This window comes from Phalacrocorax aristotelis, chromosome 3, assembly GCF_949628215.1.
Source record: "Phalacrocorax aristotelis chromosome 3, bGulAri2.1, whole genome shotgun sequence".
NCBI classification, from domain to species: Eukaryota; Metazoa; Chordata; class Aves; order Suliformes; family Phalacrocoracidae; genus Phalacrocorax; species Phalacrocorax aristotelis.
The window spans coordinates 79,377,138-79,397,103 of NC_134278.1; the positions used below are offsets into that span (position 1 = coordinate 79,377,138).

The 19,966-nt window shown below is 37.9% G+C and overlaps 1 protein-coding gene and 1 long non-coding RNA gene across 11 annotated transcripts in view; one reads left to right on the forward strand and one right to left on the reverse strand.

The window, feature by feature from the left end:
* LOC142054924 (uncharacterized) overlaps nt 1–19,966 on the forward strand; it is a 174,540-nt gene that overhangs the window by 24,252 nt on the left and 130,322 nt on the right. The window lies entirely within an intron of this gene.
* The window catches only part of EFEMP1 (EGF containing fibulin extracellular matrix protein 1), a 49,592-nt gene continuing 30,128 nt past the window's right edge, over nt 503–19,966 (reverse strand). For both annotated transcript variants that reach the window (XM_075088141.1, XM_075088142.1), the window contains exons 5-11: nt 13,432–13,554; nt 9,690–9,809; nt 7,171–7,290; nt 5,619–5,738; nt 4,017–4,140; nt 3,699–3,894; nt 503–1,731 (exon numbers count right to left, since the gene is read on the reverse strand). In XM_075088141.1, the coding sequence (XP_074944242.1) occupies nt 1,573–1,731; nt 3,699–3,894; nt 4,017–4,140; nt 5,619–5,738; nt 7,171–7,290; nt 9,690–9,809; nt 13,432–13,554 (962 nt within the window). In that variant the 3' untranslated portion in view covers nt 503–1,572. The remainder of the gene's footprint in view (nt 1,732–3,698; nt 3,895–4,016; nt 4,141–5,618; nt 5,739–7,170; nt 7,291–9,689; nt 9,810–13,431; nt 13,555–19,966) is intronic.

The following is a 19,966-nucleotide window of genomic DNA, read 5'->3' on the forward strand; positions in this document are numbered from 1 at the left end:
TGGCCTGTTCAAAGTCATATTCTGGAGCCAATTTTTGCTGTCTTGCCATGCAGGACCTCCAGATGCCAAGTTCTCCAGCTGTGCTTGTTGCTTCTTTGGGCACATCCCCTGAAAGCAATCACTGAGGGTGATTGATGCACTCGATAAATGTGAGTCTGTGGGTCTGCACCAGAGGAGGGATTTTTTTGATGTATAATGTATGCACTGTTCACAAACATTTTCTATAGAAAATGAATTTTAAGTAGAAAAGAGGCTCCTTCCTGTACATCAGCAACTAACTAGCAATGTATTTATGTTGGTATATTTTTTCTTTTTTAAATGTGAAGTAGCATGTTTGTCCTTCTAGAAAGGAATTGTGTTTTTAGTCTTCCACGAACTAATACTGTATGAACTGAGATCTGGGTCATTCTGACTCTGTAGAACTCGATGGGGCTTTGCTGACTCCCACAGTCGCTGACAATTCAGCCCTCTAACGTGGCTAATAAACTAGCTCAAAAAAGACTAAATGGTAAGAGATCTTTATTAAAAATTTTGTACATCAAAGGATTAACTACTACATTTTAAACAAGAAACAAGATTTTACATATTACAAAAGATGTTATTAGTCCTTGAATTAGAAATAAATTTTATGAACACTGTACATGATACATCTGAGTTGTAAGAGCAGGAACAGGACCGAGTGCTGGATAATGATATAACTTAATAAGCAAATGCACTCAATTCTTAGTTTATAACATAGTATTTCTGGAAAAATAGCATGTTAGCTTCTGTCTGACAATGCTGTATCCCTCTAACCAGTAACTACCAACAGTGTTCTCAGGAGAAAGCACAGACACATGTGCCCTGCATGGTGATTTTTCCATTTGGAGTTTCTTTCATAGTTGGAGAAATTTTCTTCCTATGGTCTATTTTTCTTGGAGAGAGCAGAATGTCATTCCACGGTACGGTTAACACAAGCCATGTATAAAAACCCAATGCAAAACATTTCTCACAGTGTAACTTTACCTCCAACCCCGATTAGAAAAACCAACTGATAGCACATAAATGTCTACAGAAATAGATTTTTATTGACTGTATCTTCTATTACGAAGTAGTTAAGCTAAAATATATTTCTTCTTTTTATCAGATAACCGTTACTTTGTGTATCATTCATACTATATAATTTTTTTCTTTTTGAGATTGTCAGTGTAGCTGCATTAGAATTTAAAATAAAAAACCCACAGAAGATCACCTTTTAATTGCATGACCTATTTGGCTAGGAAGGGTGTGTGAAGTTTTACAGGATAGTATGAACATACAGTTCTCACACAAAAGCGTAGTATGTATCTAGTCCAAGAAAAGTAATAAAAAAAGATTTAAATCTTTATACAGAAAGTGACAATGCCCATGTTATACTATGGAACACATCTACTAATTTTGAATTACAGGTGTAATGTGTGGATTAAAGATATCAACTTACTAAACAAACCTTAAAAAAAAGAGAGCAAAATCTATAAATAAAATAGTAAGTGCTTTCTTTAAGATAATATTCTTTGGCTGCTTTAAGTGTCAGTGAAAGGTTATTGAAAACCACTAAAATGCATAAGGTCCCACTATTATTGTTAATCTTAACACCGAGCTTGTACGATAATTCAAACTGTTGACTGTTAGCATCTCCAGATCCACGATGTGTTCTCTTGGTCCCGATAGTGACTTCACCAATACAAGCATTGCACTTACGGCGCTTGTTTGCTGAAAGAACAACAACAACAAAGTTTAATTCAGTCAAATTTAAAATTATTTCCTAGTTGCGTCAAGAGAATGCTTGTGTGTTACTACACCATAAAAATGCTCTCTCTTAGCACAGATACACAATGCGAGTATTCTTTTAACATTTTTTAAATGGTCATGACTAATCTCACACCTGGCTTTGCTGCAGGGAAAACTTTACCTGACCAGGGCTCAGAGGAATAAACGGCACTGCAAAATCTGTTCCTGGTATTGCTGACTCTTCTGAAGGATGTGAAGTGGTAATCTATCCCAGGATGGTCTTTGTTTTTATCCCCATCTATCAGCTTTTAAAATATATGGAGAAAAAGTAAAACAAGAGAGACCTAATGTCTTTAACAGGGACATAGCTTGTTCAGTGGAGGGAAACTGGAAGTCTATCTCATGGCTCATGCTCCAGATGAAGCTGTGCTCCCCTTGCAAACACTGGGAATGTCTGCAACTGGTGTGCCTGTTGACACCCCCATCTTGAACTGCTCCAAAGCCATTCTCCCAGTCTGGGATCATGCTGCTGGGGAGTGCTGACTGGCCTTGTCTGTGGCATGCTGCTAGTTTGTTAAACAGCTTCATTTACAGATGATAATAAAAGGGTAAACTCCACCTCTCCCTTTACCTACTGCAAGTATTTTCTCACCGTGTCAAAGGAGCAGGGTATACAGATGAATCCAATCCATCTGCTCTATCTGAGACCCAGCTCAGACTTTCACTAAAGCAATAAGAATAGCTCCTAAGTAAGCCTTTTTTTACTGCAGTCCCTTGGCAGGAATAAACACATGTTTCCTTACTTAGGGCCTGCGATTCCTTGTTGGGTGGCAACAGAAGACTGGAACTGTTAGTCTAAAGAAAGTCAGTCTGGAGGCTAGTTTGGGGTCTAACCCAAACTACAGTTGGAGTGATTTTGTTCTTTTCAAAGGAAATAACTGTTTGTATTTTGGGGGTAGGTGTGGGGTTTTGATGTGTAATAAATTCAGGGAAAAGCACTAGATTATAGGTTATACCAGACCAAGCGAGATACAGATGAGTAGTTCCTTGTTCCTTGGGGAAACATGGTGCAAATAGGCAATGTGATATCTTGGGGCACTTTTTGGATGTATTGTCAAAACCCCCCCAATCTTCAAATCTGAAGAAAATAAACAAAACTTAAAACCTTCTAATTAATATATTTCTGAATTATTTTTGTACTCATTCTGTTTTACTGAGTGTAAAGCCACATGAAGCAAAAAGGATGTCTCAGGAATTTGTAAATATTACAACCATCCAAGAAAAATAAGATTTCTTCAAAAATCTTAAAAAGCAGATGTTATATACACTTTCATTCATATGTATCTACTTGAATGCATTATACCAACAGGAAATACTGCTATTTCAAGTCATTTGGACTTTTGTGGTTTTCTGAAATAGTTGCAGCACTTTGGGAAAATAAGGGTTTAAGTATGTCTCAACACAAAACCTTTGCAAGCTGGCCTGACCTTGCTGCTCTAGAAATCAGTGCCCCCATCACAAGCTATTTGTTATTTCTTCACAAAGATGAGAAATTTAATAAAAGTAATTGTTCAAGGAATCTTTCTATAATCCTCTCCTATGGGGTGTTGGTACAGAGTGAAAAGCATAGCGGTATCTCATTGTGACACCCATGTCAGATACCAGGATTACTAAATAGTTATGATTTGCTACTAGGGTTGTATTCATTTGAAAGAAACAGTTTGTTTCTCAGTTTAGAGTTTTTAGGCAGAGAAGTAAAAGGCTTTTTAAAACTTGGAAACCAAGCACATTTAATAAGGAAGTATCAAAAGGTTGATAAACTTTAGGATGCTGTGATACTCTTATGGGAACATTTGATGGACTTGTCAAAATGGAAAGGCATTATAACATGTTGGAAGCACCAGTGGTCTTTATACACTGCTCAGGGTCCAGCTCCCACCAATACTCACTCTCAGGTAAAATTCTCCATTTTCGTTTCCAGACTTGATCCGGAATGTGTTAATAGTATTAGGGTAAATCGTGGTTGCCTGAATCTGGAAGATATCAGAGGGCACTGTTCGGTCTGAACGGATGCTCATGTATTTGTACACGACAGAGTAAGGCAGTTCTCGGCAAATGGCATTCGAAACAGGGCAGACACAGCGGCTGAAAAACAAAAATGGGTGAAACTATGATAGTTGTAAACAAATCATACTTGTTTTTTGTTGTATTTGATCATGTTGCCTGTTGAAGATGATCCTAAAAAAAAAGGCTAATTTTTTTCTTACTTCTCAGATGTAAGGACATAGGGCTCTTGACAAGGATTTCTTGGGTAACAACGAAATCCTCCATGGTAATTCCAGCAGATTTCATCCTCTCTGCATTCATTTGTAGTCTCACACTCATTTATATCTAGGAGGAAGGAAAAGGGACTGTGTCAAAGCAGATGGAAATGAGTTTGCTAAAAAACCCAAACACAATGTCCTCAAAACAACAACAAAAAAAGCTCCCTGCTTGTCTGTTGCAACCCAACAGGTTTCCTTGTTTTTTACCTGCTCTTCTGGGGCCTGGCCATAAAGGAAATTTCTCTGCAGAAATGGAATTAATTTGTTTGACTGTTAATTAAGTTTGAATATTTTTTTAGTTGACTAAAGAGATGTATTAATCATATGTAATGCAACTGTAGAAATACTGTGAAGTTTCTAATTAGCAAAGTCCGATTTATACTGGAAGGCATCTTGTAGACAAGAAAAAGGTTTTGGGGAAGGATTGTGACTTCCTGCCATTTGCAGGTTCTCATTTTTAACTGCCTAAGTTTCATGGTTTAACTAAAATGCTTAGTTAATGGCTACTTTTTAACTAAAATAGCTTTGAAAGGAATAATGAAGACTTGTTTGTGCAAAGTAGAGCTTCCTTTTCTTGCCTGGGAAAATAACCCTGGATGGAGGTGGGGACTGTCAGATTTGTGCTGTATTAATGCTTTATTTTCCTGTCAGTGCCCGAACCCCGCTACTATCTACCTATATGGTCTCCTCAATTTAACACAGTCACAGAAAGGGTTTATCCAAATGTAATCTCTCAGAAGGCACAAACAGATTTTTAGATGGTCAAACTAACTACCCCACAATGTTCAGTATCACTGCTGTTCTTAAGAAGGGAAAGAAATTAATCTGAATTTTATTAAAAATATTAACAAAAATGTTATTTCCTCATCCCTTCTGCTAGTGATTAGCACACCTATTTATTTCTAAACATAATAACTATTAAATTGGTTTTTGGATTACATAAACAATGGTTCTTGTGCCTAATATGTTGTTCTGCAATATTCTCTAATAAAATGCAGAGATATTTAGCACCAGTGAGGGAAAAACTGCAAACTTCAAAACTCTGGCATTTGGTGGCACCTGACCAAAATATTTATTTTCTAAACACTAATTATCTAAGCTGTCCAAGTGCTGCATTTTTTTCTCCTGTTATCAGAGGAAAGACGTCTTTCATTTCTACTGTGGCTGGGCCTAGGAACCTCTGTAAAATGAAACATGATATAAAGCCATGTTTAGTGTCTGCAAAAAATGGCCTAATCTTTTTTCAGAGATGTTTATCTGTGAGCAGACTCACTACCTAGACATCTAAGACAAGTTTTACCTCAGGGTTGCAATGACTGAAATTTTGTCCTAGGAATATGAAGGACTTAGAGTTCAAGCTGAAGGATTCAAATATGAATTAAGATATGTAATTAATCATCAAATGCTTTATCAACATATCTTTTACTAACATAACGGTAATCCTGTCATAAAATATAAACACTTGGGTAGCAAGTATTCTTAGCCTTGCCTGAAACACTGGTGTTAATAATGCAGTATTGAGACTACGAAGATGAGGACACTTACCTTGACATGTTCTGCCTCCAACTACCTGGTATCCTTCAGGGCAGACACATGAGAATTTTCCTGGTTCGTTGACACACTGATACTGACATATATAACTTGAGGTTCTGCATTCATCAGTGTCTGCAGAGAGCAAAAGAGCTTAAAGTTACTGGTTTTTAACATCTACCTTGTTACATAACTAAATATAATAGCCAAATGCCAGTCCTAACAGGAAAAAGAAGAATTCTGTCTAAAAAGAGTAAGTTGTCAAAAACCTGAAATGGACTGCTTAATGCCTCCAAGTAGCAAACAGAAAGGCTAGTTCTACTTGTGTTTTATCGATAATCTTCCAAAATGAGGATTTTGGGTTTGGGGAAGCAAAAGCTAGATTAGACTTCAGAACAGGTTTGGGAAAATAACTCTTGAAAGAATTTATATTTTAGTCTTCCAAAATGTGGTTACTTTCACAAAAAACACAGATGTGAGGTTAGTAAGGTGAAAATACTGCCTTTATATGTGTGCCCTGCCCTAATCGACTAGCATTTTGGGAAAGAGGGCAAGGCCTGTTTTTGTCATCAATAATATTGAATGTTTACCACTCTCTTTTGCCTTTTTTTTTTATCCTTGTGTAACCATCAGTCCCTTGCTGGAGAAGCATAGTGTGAAACAGGATTTAACAGTATATGCCATTAATCAGAAATTAATTAAACCTATCAAAACTAGGGAATGTCTTGGAAAACAGCATAACTTCCTCCTACCACCTCTGAGGCTTGAGCTCAGTTCTTGTTTGGTCAGGGATGTCCTTGGAGGCTGCATACTTGCTGCTCCCTGTTCTGTTCACTTGCAAGTAGGATTAGTTTAAGAAGCTTGGAGAGGGAGCGTCTGTAATAGCTCTGCTGGCTTGTTTAGGAGGGCAGTAGTAAACCAAAAAGATCTCTTTGGTTCAAAGACTGGTAGAAAGGATATAGGCTTTAAGGGTGAGATCATCATGTGTCCAAAAGGAGATTAGAGGACCCCTGTGGAGACTCTGGCAGAGGAAATAAAGTGTTGATTGTATAATCATCAGGAGACATGCTGTTTGTATACACAGGCTTGAAAGCACCTCAAAAGCACAATTGTCGCTTACTTAGAATGAAAAATTTGAGGTTTTATTTTCAGAAGAGCCTAACAACACACAAAATTGCACTTGTTTTTGATTTGTATTCCTTGTTATTCATTTAATGGTCATCAGCATTAGACCACACACAATTCAAGTGAGTTTGTGAAATAAGTCTTTAGAAGCCTTATTCTTCCCAGCTGTGATCTGAAATGTGGTAATGTCTGTCCTCTTTTGCACTTACTATTAAAAAGAGATACTCATACCTACATGTATCTGAATGCAGCTGCAGCTCCTGAGGTGTGTATTAGCAACCACATTTGCAACATAAAAACCCAGACGTCTTTAAGGGCTTTGGCTACAAACTGCACCCACAGTGTGGCTGCACTTGATTTATATCCCTTAGTTCATAGAAAGACTTCTGGGAAATTTAAAAAAAAATAACATCATTCTTCCAAGACAAAAAGAATTGCTTACCTTCACAGTTGATTCTGTCACTGCTTAACTCAAATCCTGGATTACACTGGCAGATGAAAGAACCCAGTATATTGTAACACTGTTGTGCACATGGGTTATTGGCATCACATTCATTTATGTCTGAAAGGAAAAAAATTATAGATCTTTATCTTGCGTAGCTGGTAATTAGGGTGATTAAGTGGATTAGTCCTTAGTCTGGGTGTATTGCCTAGCAGAAGCTCAGTCGACTGTATCAATACAGATCTGCAGTCACTGGAACCATGCCAGATCTATGCTTTACATTCAATGTAGAAAAAGAGTATTTTTTCCAGGAATGAGAGTTATTCTAATGTGGGATGAATTCTTCCAAAAAATGTTTAGTGTGGCTATGAAACTCCACATTCCAGCATCTTTTTTTCAGGTATGAAATGCCAAGTCTCTATAAATAATTGATATAAGGAACACATACTGATAAGACCTCTCAGCATGCAGTGGTTAAGATTTATCTGAGCTATTTATTACTCTTAAAATTTGTTCTTTTAAATTCCATTACAATTATAACATGAGCGTTTGAGGCCAGTGGAGTTTTGCAATGCTCTAAGGCCTAGACCATATTGGGGGAAGGTATGTTTCTGTGCTAGATTTTTTCCATGATGTGCCCATCCTAAGAACATATATGAGAATACTGGTATGAGAAGAGAAGCAATTTTTAATGGGAAGTTTATATAACTGTAATAATTTCTGGAATTTATAACACTTGTTTTTCATAGGCTGTTGACTAACTGCTGCTCCTCTGTCATTCACTATGTGGATTTTAGTGTGTTTTCCCTTGTATTCCTCCCCTGCTTGTTTTCCATTCATATTTGTGTTTATCAGATACAACCAGTAGTAGCCACATTTGAAAAAAAATAAATCTTGCGTTCATGGCTTTTGTAAATGCTTATAAATGTCAGCAACACTCAATCGTTTACAGATACAACTAAAACTGACACAGGCAATTAAGGTTAGGAATTCACAAAAACTAAACCAATGAGGAGGATATCAACTCCCTATATAATGAACCTTCTAGTCCTGAAAATGAATGGTAATAGGGGAAAACTGGTTACAAAGGTTTTTTCTTCCTCCTTTTAGTTAATTTCTGGTAACAGTGCAAAGAATGTACATCATGCCAGTGCTACCAGAAGGAATAAATAAGCTAGCCAAAGCCACAATTCTGTTTTCTTTCCAATAAATATTGACTGACTTTCAATATATGCAAAAGTTGTAACACAAATGCAGGTGGTACGACTGTCAAGTAGCACTTCTGCCAGATGACTCTTGCAGATGTGGAAGTATGTCTTGATGCAGCAACCATTCATTTACAGATTTTCTTCTTAAGATTTACTTCACCTTTCCTGGTGGGAGTATGCCTTATTAGGCTGGCAGGCCAGCAAGTCAGAGTAGGGGTGTTTTGGTGAAGCACCTAGCTAACTTGGAGCTGTCATGGGTTTGTAGAGTGTAACTGGAAGAATACACCTTGCATCTGAGCTGTGGAGAGGATCAAATAAGTAACAACTTGTCACATGGTTGTGTTATGTCCATGTGCAATTTTATCTTACCATTTGCTGAAAAACAAGAAATTCTCTTCTCACTTCAGAGCTATGCAGTGTGCCAGGGTACATGGTAAGATAATGGCAATGCTTGAAAGTAATGGTAGAAGCTGGAAAACCCAGATTTATTTATATATATGTAAAATACAGAATATATATATATATTATAGCCATAATATATATCTGAACATCTCCATCACCAATCTCTTGACTTTTTAAAATGACCATTCTCTCTGCACTTCAGCAGCCAGTTACCTTTTTATTATTACTCTAATTCTTCCGGAACAGAACTTATGACTTCAAACATAGCAGCAGTTTTGAAGTTTTACTGCAAGCCCTCCCTTAGTGCTTTACGTCTAAAGGGAGGATCACTTCTAAAGAGTCACTCTTCCTTAGTGACCCTCGCTTTCATTTTATCATTATTGTCTAGATATTCAAATGTGACATTTATAGATGCTTTCTTTCCCCACTATGTTTATCATGTGCTGAGGATAATTACACTTAACTGCAGAGGTGTAGTATTGCTTCCCCTGGTTTCCAGTTCCAGCCTTTGTGTTGCATGAACTGGGAATAATATTGTGAAAGACAATGATAATGCAAAGCAATCCACCAGAACCGAAAGAATAATTAAATCTAAGATTAAACAAGTAATAGAAGCCCCGAGGGTTCCAGTTGCCAAAGTAGATGCACCTCAGAAACCTGCTACCCCAGGTAATAATAAAATAACAGGTTTTCAGTAAGGCTCCAATTTTCTCTCTAACCCTTCTGTACTTCCTAGATCACTTGCAGGAGAGCCTCTCAATACACCAACTGGTGTGCCTTACTGGTTGGTATTTATTTCCTGTAAGTTGGGATGAACATACTTATATTTCAACTGTGGCAAGTCCTGTGTCGGTACTTGTCTCTACACTGAGTGAACTCATGTGTAAGTACATGCAGAGAAGTACTTACCTACACAGGTGTGGTTGTTGGATGCTAACTGGAAACCAGCATTGCACTGGCAATAATAGGAACCGGGAGTGTTCACGCATCGATGGTGGCAATAGGGAGGCAGGGTGCACTCGTCGATGTCTGGGTTACCAAAAAAGAGAAATTAGTTCAAATGGAATCACTGCAGTATGCTGTTGATGTCTTGTGTCCAAAGAAACTGTAAAGTTAATTGCACTTGATTAAAAGCACGAAGAAAAACTTGTAAGAGTCTGGTACTGCTTCTGCAGATATTAATGGGAATACTATATACTTTTTCCAAGTAACTTTTGTAAAAAATCTGTTTTATGCTGATTGTCTTCCAGCCACTGAGATCAAGACACATTCCAACTTTATTTTTTATTCAGTTCCACAGTATTGCTTAGTCTTGTTTATTTTGTATATGTAAAACCCAGAAGGTTTTGTTCTGCTTTTCAACCAAGATTTCTCATGACCAGACATAATGCCAACCAACACGGTGAATGTGGCTTATAGCTCTTGCTTTTCCAAAACTTCACATGCGTCACTCTTAGCATGTACTAAATCTTTTCAACTCCATCAGGAAGAGTCCAAATTTTCTGTGCAAGTACAGGGGAACGTCGAGGACAGAAGATTAATGGGCCTGAAAAGGAAACAGGTGGTTGTGCTTCCGCAGAGATCCCCCAGAAACTGGCTTGCTCCCCCACGGGGCTGCCGTTGCTCCCATTCCCCTGCCTGCCTCTCCTGCATACCTTTCCATCTAGCAGCACTAGCACTTTCTGGCTGTGCTCTCTGGTGCCAAGGAAGGCGATCAGACTGGCTGAAGTTGGTGCTATCTCAGACAGTATTAATTTTCCCCAGACTCTCCTTGCAGATTAGCCCTGGTTTTGAGGTGGAGCAGGCTGCCTTTCCAAGTTTCAGCGTTCCTAATGTGCACTGGAGCAGGGTTTTCACCTGCAAACCACAAAAAATGTGCAACAGCCCATTCTTTTATCTCTCTGCATTTTAAAAGGTTGCCTTGCATTCTGGAGGAGATGCTGCCTTTGTTTTTGTCTGAAAAACATTTTTTTTTGTTATGCCACAATACTGATCGTGTATATATGTGCAGCAGCCATCTTTAGTTGTGGCCTGCTTGAGCTTGGTGAAGAAATCCATGCCGTGTTCTGTACATGTACACAATGTGAGATTTCAAAGGCTCAACACTCAGACAAATAAGACCAGTTTTCACTGGAACAAAGAAAGGCACTTCCCATATCCATGCCAGATCTTGAGTTTCCTACCTCCAGCTGTTTCCACCATAGATGTGTTTAAAAAGAGGCCAAGACTTTTTTTTTATAATGAGGAAAGTGTTTGTTTTAATATCAAGTGAAAAAAATAATCTTTAGAAGTTAACCCTTTCTTCGTAAAATTTGCAGTCACTGTTTGGGGCTAAGCTTAGCAGTGGAGTGTTTTGGATGGTTCTGAATGAAAAGGCTTATGCTGGAAAATTCCTGGCTCTCCGTAGAGTAGCGATTGTCACTGTAACTCTTTTGTTGCAGAGAGAAATTTGGAAGTAGAAATGGAATAAATTAGGAGGCGCAGTAGACGTCTTCCATCCTTGACTCTTACAGGACTAAGCTCTTAAAAATTGCTGTTTAAAGATCTGATTATACAATATAGGCATATGAGCAATGCTTTGCTGCTTAGGATCTGCCTTCCACTATCTGGCTCTACTCAATGGGAGTTCTCCTTGCAGGATTAGGCACATCAGCTCCATGCAGATCTAAGGGCTAAGCATTATCTAATCAGTTCAGCCAAATCTGCTGTCTGAAGTAATGCTGGAAAACAATTCATTCTATCTGCAGTCCCATATTTCAGAAAAGACTAATTTTGCAATATGTGGACAAGCAAATAAAAAAAAAAGTCAGAAATTATTAGTGAATTTAGAATAAAATCAATCAATTGCTAGAAGTGAGTCCTTTTTTCCCTCTACCTTGAAGCCAAAATAGTCTGGAAAAATTTCTTTCAAATTTGAGAAACATTTCCTCCCATATGGAGAACCTCTATCAAGATCTGGCCCCAAGAACATTTTCTGGCTAAGTTGTTATAAAATCCCCAAAGACAGGCTTTATTCTGAAATGCTGACAGTACTAAGTGTAGGGATGTACTCATAATTTAGGTCAGTGTGTAATATGTAACACAGGTGTTATTCTTGGGTTTGACCTAAATAGGAGAAGGGAAATTTCACTTTCCAGGCACCTTCATGTATAGATTTAGATGCATAAATGTATTCACATGTAGATATAAGGGTGTATCATTGTGCTTCTTTTCTTTTGAGTGCTGTAGTACCATAGGTCTTGATGTTAAAAGTCCTGTTGCACAGCAGTAATATACTTTAACTGCTCTAAAAAATATAAAAAATATAGATAAACTGCAGATATTAAAAAAAAATCAATGACGTGTCAAAACTATTCCTCTATCTACATTCCAAACTATTCATCCTCCTCTTGCACAGAGAACTGAGAAAAATCAGGCACACTTGTGTTTATATCAATTTGTCAGTTCAGAGCCTGATCCACATCTTTTGGGAAAGAGGTAAGAATTTTTGGATTGATTTCTACAGCTGTTGGCTCAGAACCCTAAAAAGCAAGGCATGCCCAGCAATTTAAGTTAGTCTAGATGTGTACTGAGATTTCCCCAGTTTCCTTCCTGCAGCTCTTGTCAGACAGTGACTACCTATAGCCTTTGCAAGGCTTTTTGAAAGAGATGAAAAATAAAAAATTCTTGAACACTTTCAAATGCAGGATCCCTGACACAAAGAAGAAGAAAACCTGAAGTTCTGTTATTCCTGTTCTGCTGAGGGGATGGGAGGGAAGCCCCCACCCACCAAAACCTGTTTTTCTCCTAGGCTGCATAAAACCAGTTTTGCATCTTATTCAAGACCACCTCTGCTCACCTCATGATGTCTATATTTGATTCTCTTATTTCATAGTTGTTTTTATTATCTCTGACGAACCTAAGGCTTAAGGCTGCAGTGCCTATAAAAGCAATTCATCCATTGCAATCATGATTAAAGAGGTGTCAAATAAAGGCTGAAGGAGGACTGAAGGAACAGAGTAATGGCACTTCTGCATAACGCCCCCAAACGAGGATGGAATAGGAAAGATGCAGTATTTACACTGCACTTGGATTTAATTTAATGCTATACTTGTATAGGTCCCAAGGGTGCTGATAGTTTATTTTGGCACAAAGAATAAAGTGTAGTGGTTTATAAGTTGCAAATATCATATACCTACATTCAGAGTTTCCATCCCTTTCATTTATACTCATAAAACTGAGTACTGAAACAGACTGTGCAAGGGGGCTCTGCAGAGCAGGGCTTAGGTCTGTGTGAAGGCAGGGCTTTGTCCTGCAGGTCTGGAGTCAAGCGTCACTGAGGTCAGTGGAAAGACATGCTTTAGCTTGCCACTACAGTAGACTTAAGGCTCTTTCTGGGACATTAGGCAATACCCCAATATAAACAATAAACACAATGGTAACTATTAGAAAAATTAATTTTGTGAAGTTCAATTCCAAGTGTTGATTATACTTAAAATAGTTTCCAGTTCCATGTTTTAGTGATTAATTATTGCGATAAAGTGATTATTCCTTTGCATTTCAAAGTTATATAGGTATTTTACAGTGCCCATACCTATATGCTTTATGATCAATATAAAGTTTGCAATTGTGGATAATGAAAGAAAATAATTTAGTCTAGAGCAACACTTACCAACACATTGGTCCCCTCGTTTCTGATAGCCTGGAGGACACTGGCAGCTGAAGGACCCTCTTAAATTGACACATACTTGGTCAGCTCTACAGTTATGGGTTCCAGTTGCACATTCATCTATATCTTTATAAAAAAGCAAATGCAGTATTAGTAATAATGTTTACTTAAAATATTTAGCCTGTTGAAATGCTTTACCCATCTTCAAGCTACCTATAAGTAAAGGCAGCAAAGTTCAAATATACTCCAAAGGTGTCACCTCAACGCTTATTCCATTTGCAGGACATAAAATGTTATCAGATTTCTAATAGCTTTTGATTCTGATATAGTGCATTTGGAAATATTTTCAGATATGGTTATTTTAAATAATCAGATACTTTTATTTGTCAAATACTATTAAAATTTTTTACTTATAAGTATAAAACTTCCTGTAAACTTCTTGCAACTTCATCATATTTTTATCATATTTCAATAATTTTACTTTTTTGGTGTTTCCCCCCCATGCTGGTTGTTTGTTGCATGCTGAATTACTCTGGAAAATTTCAGCAAATGTATTTTGCTTTTTCAAGAATAGGATGAGTTAGAAATATGTTCTTTTGCTAATACTAGAAAGACTCTGGTGATCTTTTTTGCACAGTTCCCGTGCTCCATACTTTGGACAGGGACTTGGAACTTGGTACATGGTGGCCTTCTCATCAGGAAGAGATCTGCCTCTTGTCACTCCCATGAAAATTCCCCTAATTCGGTCAATATGTTAAAGTCTTTGGAAACAGTTTATGTATGTTTGTATTTGAACAACACAGCTAAAAATGCAAATACTAGACCGATACTTTTCAGTGTAATTCAAGCAGCTTTTAGTTCATGTTAAATGCAGGTTAATACAAGTACAGAAGCAACATTATGATTTCGTCTATTCGTTATAACTCCTGGAGGTACTTTATTATAATTAAACTGCATGTGCTGACAAATAGGTTGCTTAAAATGGAATTACAATTTGCTTTCTCATCTGAACATCCCAAATGTTTGGAGAGCTTTTTATTGTAACCTGACACCGTACAGTGAAAGGGCTTTTTAATTTTGGCATTGTATACAATTTGGAGACTCCAGGCTGAATAAACAAATTCCTTAAAACTTATGATCTCTAGTTTACAAATCTCAGCTGACCTCTCTATTTGTATAGGCACTGGGGACGTTAGAACATCACCAGTGGCAGATTCTGGGTGGTGCTTTGGAAAAAATGATGGATTCTTTCTCATAGCAAATGAAAACAATTTTGACCACAAGATTCAATAAAAAATAAACCATCAACAGTTTGAATTAATTCTCAACGTTTGCCCTTTCCCCAAATGTCCAAATATTTTACATATATCCTCTCTTTATCTGACAGGAAAAATAAGGCCTTTTATGTTAGCCTGTTCTTTGCATTTCTGCAAAGTATCAGTCCTAAAGCTGCTGTGTTGATGCAGGACTTGCTGACTGCATTGTTCTGTACTGACAGCTGAAAAGCACATTCTCAGGTGTAAAGACTTTCAGGGACTATAGCTGGCTGCCTCATACCAACCTGACACATCATTAAATGCTTGAGCCAAAGCACGGTGGAGTTCAATGCAAGCCTTTGCAGAGACTTCTCTGGGCTTTGCGTGTACTCCTAGTTTCTAGAAACACTGAAAATAAAATGGCTATAATACTCATACAGCTCAAATCCTTTTTGTTGCAAAGTATACTGGAACAAAGAAAGTTTATTTGATCTTTAGGAACTTCATATATGAGTGAACCTAACATGAGTTCCCTTTTAAGATGGATTAGTTAAAATGCATGAAGTCCTTATGTTGCTGTTTGCATCCATGGCTTGATTTCTGTTTAGCTTAATTTCTATGGAATAATAAGCTACAGCAGCTAAAACGAAGCAAACTAGGTTGACTTATGTGCTCAGGGTCTTTGATTTTTCCAACGGTAAGTTCAGTTTGAAAGAAAAACAATTATTTAGAAGTACTGTTTGATTGCTAGCTGCTTCCTCATTTGGAAACTCTTGGAGGATTCAACATTATGGCCACAAAGTTTTGTGCTTATAAGGACAACCTGTTCTTGAGACTTGTTTCAAGGAATCCTTTAGAGCTCTCCTACGCTTCTTACTCAAGGTAGGATCCCGAATTGGGTTGCATATTAGCTGTGACTACGTCCTGTCTGTCTTCTACATGCCATGAGAATGCATATTGGTATGTGGCGTATTCTTGGTGGGCTTCTGAAGAGCTTTATCAGTGTTGTTACTCTGCATCGTCATGGTACTTTTTGCTATTTTGGCTGTTTTTTCTGGATGGCTTTTGTTGAGATGTGAGACCCTAGACAAGCTAGGGAAACAGATACATGGAACAAAGTATTGATGGCAGTTCTTTGAAAACTCCAATCCTCTTTTTTGGTGGACTTTACTGAACTATCTAAGGTAGGAAGTGAAGGTGGACAGGAGAGCAGCCTGTAGCCTTCACTGGGGAAGGGCAGTAGGTTGCCATGCTTGGAGCAGTTCTGTTCACATATCTGCAAAGAAATCAGTAATGTTAGATGAAGGCCTGAAAATCATGTTTAAGTGCTTCAAGGAAAATTTCGTGGGAGGCGAACAACCCGCAGCTAAAAAGGTTTCAGAGCTGGAACATTCAGTTCTGGAATCTCTAGTATTGCAATAATTACAGATATGTCTACTGTTGTGACTGATGCAAGGGTGAGGAAGCGAGTGGAAGATTTCAGTGCTGAAAGCAGTGCCAAATGTGAATTGTATTGGTGTGATACCAGAAGCAGCCCAGCCCTTGTGGAGTTCAGAAAGCAGCACTGGTGGATTTTGCAATATCATGTTGCTGCACAAATCTCTGCATCTATGCCTTTGGTGAGTGAGGCCCAAAAAGAAGTCTTCAGCTTTTTGGCTCTTGATGTGACCTGAATCATCCTCCATTAGCCAAACAATCTTTTTTTGTTGGTGGTTTTTTTTTTTTTTGTTTTCTAACTGTCCTGAGAGTTATTGGAGCAATAGAGGAGTAGAAGTCACAGGAAGGAAGCAATATCGATGCTGGAGGTCTCCCTGGGATAAGGCAGATCAGCTCCATTTTTTCTCTGAGGTGGCACAGGGTAGTTATCTACCAATGTACATGCTTCTCTCCCCACATGAAATAACATAGTCTTACACTGGTGGTGCCAATATTGTTCTGGGATTCCCACTTACGTGTTCATGGTTCTTGAATGGGTGGACTTCTACCTGCAATTGTTTAGGGTCTGACTGATCTGAGGGTTCCAGATTGTATTCCCCGTTATGTCCTCTCTGTATGGAAATCAGTAACTCCCAGGTCTTCGTTTCATTATTCTAAGATTTTCTTTATCCAGTTTATATCAGATTTTTCCAATCCATTGGATTCCTAGCTTGTTTATCATAATTGCACAGTGCCCTCTGATTCTGTGACAGTGATCTGGAAGCTGCATCAATTCCTGCTTTCAGTCTGGATTGGTGGCAGTAATACTGGGATGAGATAGCGGTTATACAAAGCATGTGTTTTTCCTTAAATCCCACCACCTCATTCCATTTGATCTTTCTTGAAAAAATCCTTGGACTTAAGTGTGAACAGTAAATGAAGGTGTTGGGAATCCATACTTTTGGTTTCTGCTTAGTGCAGACACCCATGACCAGACCAATTTGGTATCTGTGAAGACATAGCAAGCTGGGGCAAGGATGTGATAGAAACTTCTACAAGAACATCAGAGAGCTCACCAACTTTAATCCTAAGAGCAAGATAACTTTGTCTGACCTTTCCTCTCTAGCACAAATGTTTAATGTGTTATGTGCGTGTGTATTTATAATAATTAAAAAAATTAAAACAAGACACTCTACTGCACACACTTGTATCTCTGGGGAGAGGGTGAAAGAACAAACATGTGACAGATGTTTGTCGTGTTGCTTAATGCACTACTGGAAAGCACTCAAGATACCACAGTGATGAGTGCAGTATAAGAAACAGATCTAGAAAGAAAATAATGGGCTTTTTACAAGCTCATTCTTCAGCATCTTTTCTCTGCATCGTCTTTTCCAAATTTACAGTCATCATGATAAAGCTTGTTTCTGCAAGTGTTTCGACAACTGATGGCACAGCTGAAGCTTCTACCTTAAGCAAGTATCTTGTAAACTGTACCTGAAAACACCCTCAACTCATTCCTCACCAACTTTGTTGTTTAAATTTCATTTCTGTATGTTGTACATATATTTGCTCACCCAGGTAGGCAATTTAAATTACATTGGTAACCCGTTGTGAAAGATATCTTCTCCCTTAACATTACCCTTTCTTTATATCTTTCTATTTTTTAATCCCAGCTAACATTTTAAAAGGTTGTGCTGTTTCTACAGAAAAACAAGAGCTGTAAGCGTGTATTAAATTGTTAAACAACCCGAATGGTATTTGATTATTGATGCATGCAACCTGTGAAATATAGATTAATTCTTAAACTCACTGTATCTCTGGATCTGATCTGAGATGTTGCTTGGAATTTTACTCCCAGATGGTTATTCTCTGGACGGTTGCAGTCTGCGTAGTTGGAAAATTTCCTTTGAAATAGCCTGGGTGTCTCTAACAATCCTTTTGCAGATTGATCTTAACTTGAAAATGGAGCTAGGTTATCTTCAGTGTCTTGATCATTGTAAAATTGAACTTGAATAATTATGTAGTCTTTCAATAGGCCATTCAAAAGCAAACTTACTATGGGATTTGTTTGTACTTTAAATAGTTGTAAAAACTTAACAACATTCGTAAAATGCATTTGGATTGAGTATTTGAATTTCCATATGTTGTTTGTAGGTGTTCTATCCACAACACTACACTGAAAGAATATGACAGTTTCAAAGTCAAGTGCTTGAGGGATTGCAAAGCACAGAATTCAGGTTCTCTGGACAGTTTGAGTTCAGATCCATTAAGCATCATGACAGAGTCTTTAATTACATGAATCTCATTCTGGTTTGTTTTTTTTTTTCCCCCACAGGCTTGGGCTTGGTCAAACCTTACCATTCCCAAAATGGGTTAGGAGGTATGGTCCTCTGTCAAGTTGCAATGATTACTGCTATATAAAAACCTTAAATTGATGTAAAGACTTGGGAGTCAATAGAGAAGTGTGAGAAGGAACACTACAGTTAAGGAGACTGGTCTCTCAATTAAATGACATGTAAACCACAATGCTCTTTCAGAGATATTTACGGAAGTCCTCAACTGTACTATGATAAATATGGCCATCAGACCCCTGTGACTCATCCTAATGTAAATACTGCCTTTTGCAGTAATCTCCAGGGCTATTCTAGAAAGCTCATTTTAGAAGACTTTCATACTGATAACTATCAGCAGGTGAAGATATGCTCTGATTTGTATAGGCTACTGTTTGAAGCTTGCAGGGTGCTACAGAAATAATGTAAGAACCATGGAGGGCAGCAGAGCTTGCTCCTGTATTCCTTCATAATACGAATCAACTTGCATTTCATAGTTTTAATTCCACAAGCCTCACTAATAGCTATACCCAGTGATTCGCTCATTTTCTAAAAATGTACCCGCTGTCCCTCTTGAAGTGATTTACACGATTATGTCCTTCCATTGCTGACTTTGGCAGCCTGCTCTATTTCAACCACCAGTTGTGTACAAAAATTTTGCCTGATCTGCTTTTCAGCTATAGCTTTCTCTAAATCTAGTGTACCGTTCCCCATTTTAGAGCTAGTTTGCTTTCTACTTCTCTACTGCAACCCATTCTGTCAGGCTCTTATCTACATCCCTAAAATTCTTTCCTAGTCTCTCTTTCCAAGCTACAAACCTGGCTCAGTTCCCTTCACACTGTGACTCATTTTTCCCAAACCCCCTGACTCATGCTGCTTGCTCAGTTATGCAACAGCTTAATCTCTGTAATTTTCTTTGTATTGTTATGAGAAGTACACAAATTCGTGAGATGCATTTCACCAGTGCTTCAAACTTTTGTAGAAACAAATGCAATCAACATCTACCCTTCATCTTATGTAAGCCATGGAAACCTTTTCTTCTCTAGCTCGTACCTGTATATTGTGCTCAGAGCTGGAGAAGTGTATTCTTAACTAACTCAAGCTTGTCTTATGCCTGGGATTGAAGTGCTCAGCTTCTTGCTGCTCACTGGCTCTCCACATATTGCAATTTCCTACAGCATCTTCATGCTCACCTTATTTGTGTGTACCTTCATCTGTTCAAACAAGCCACAAGATATTTGGAAGTTGCCTTCTCTGTTCTGGTCTGTAGCAATCTTGTAAGCAGAATATTCCACCAGATCAGAGAGAGGGCTCTTAAAATGACCTGATGGGATCCAAATTCTTATTTCTGCCCCCACTGAGCAGTGCTAATGGACTAGCTTCTGAATGGTTTATACAAATCTAAACCTGGAATGATTCCACCGATGTCAGTGTTGCACTTGTCATTGACTCCAGTGAAGCTGTTCTCCATTTGTTTTGAATGTAAACGATAAATATTTTAGTTAATCAGTTTAAATTTTTTGAGTTCTCAGTGTG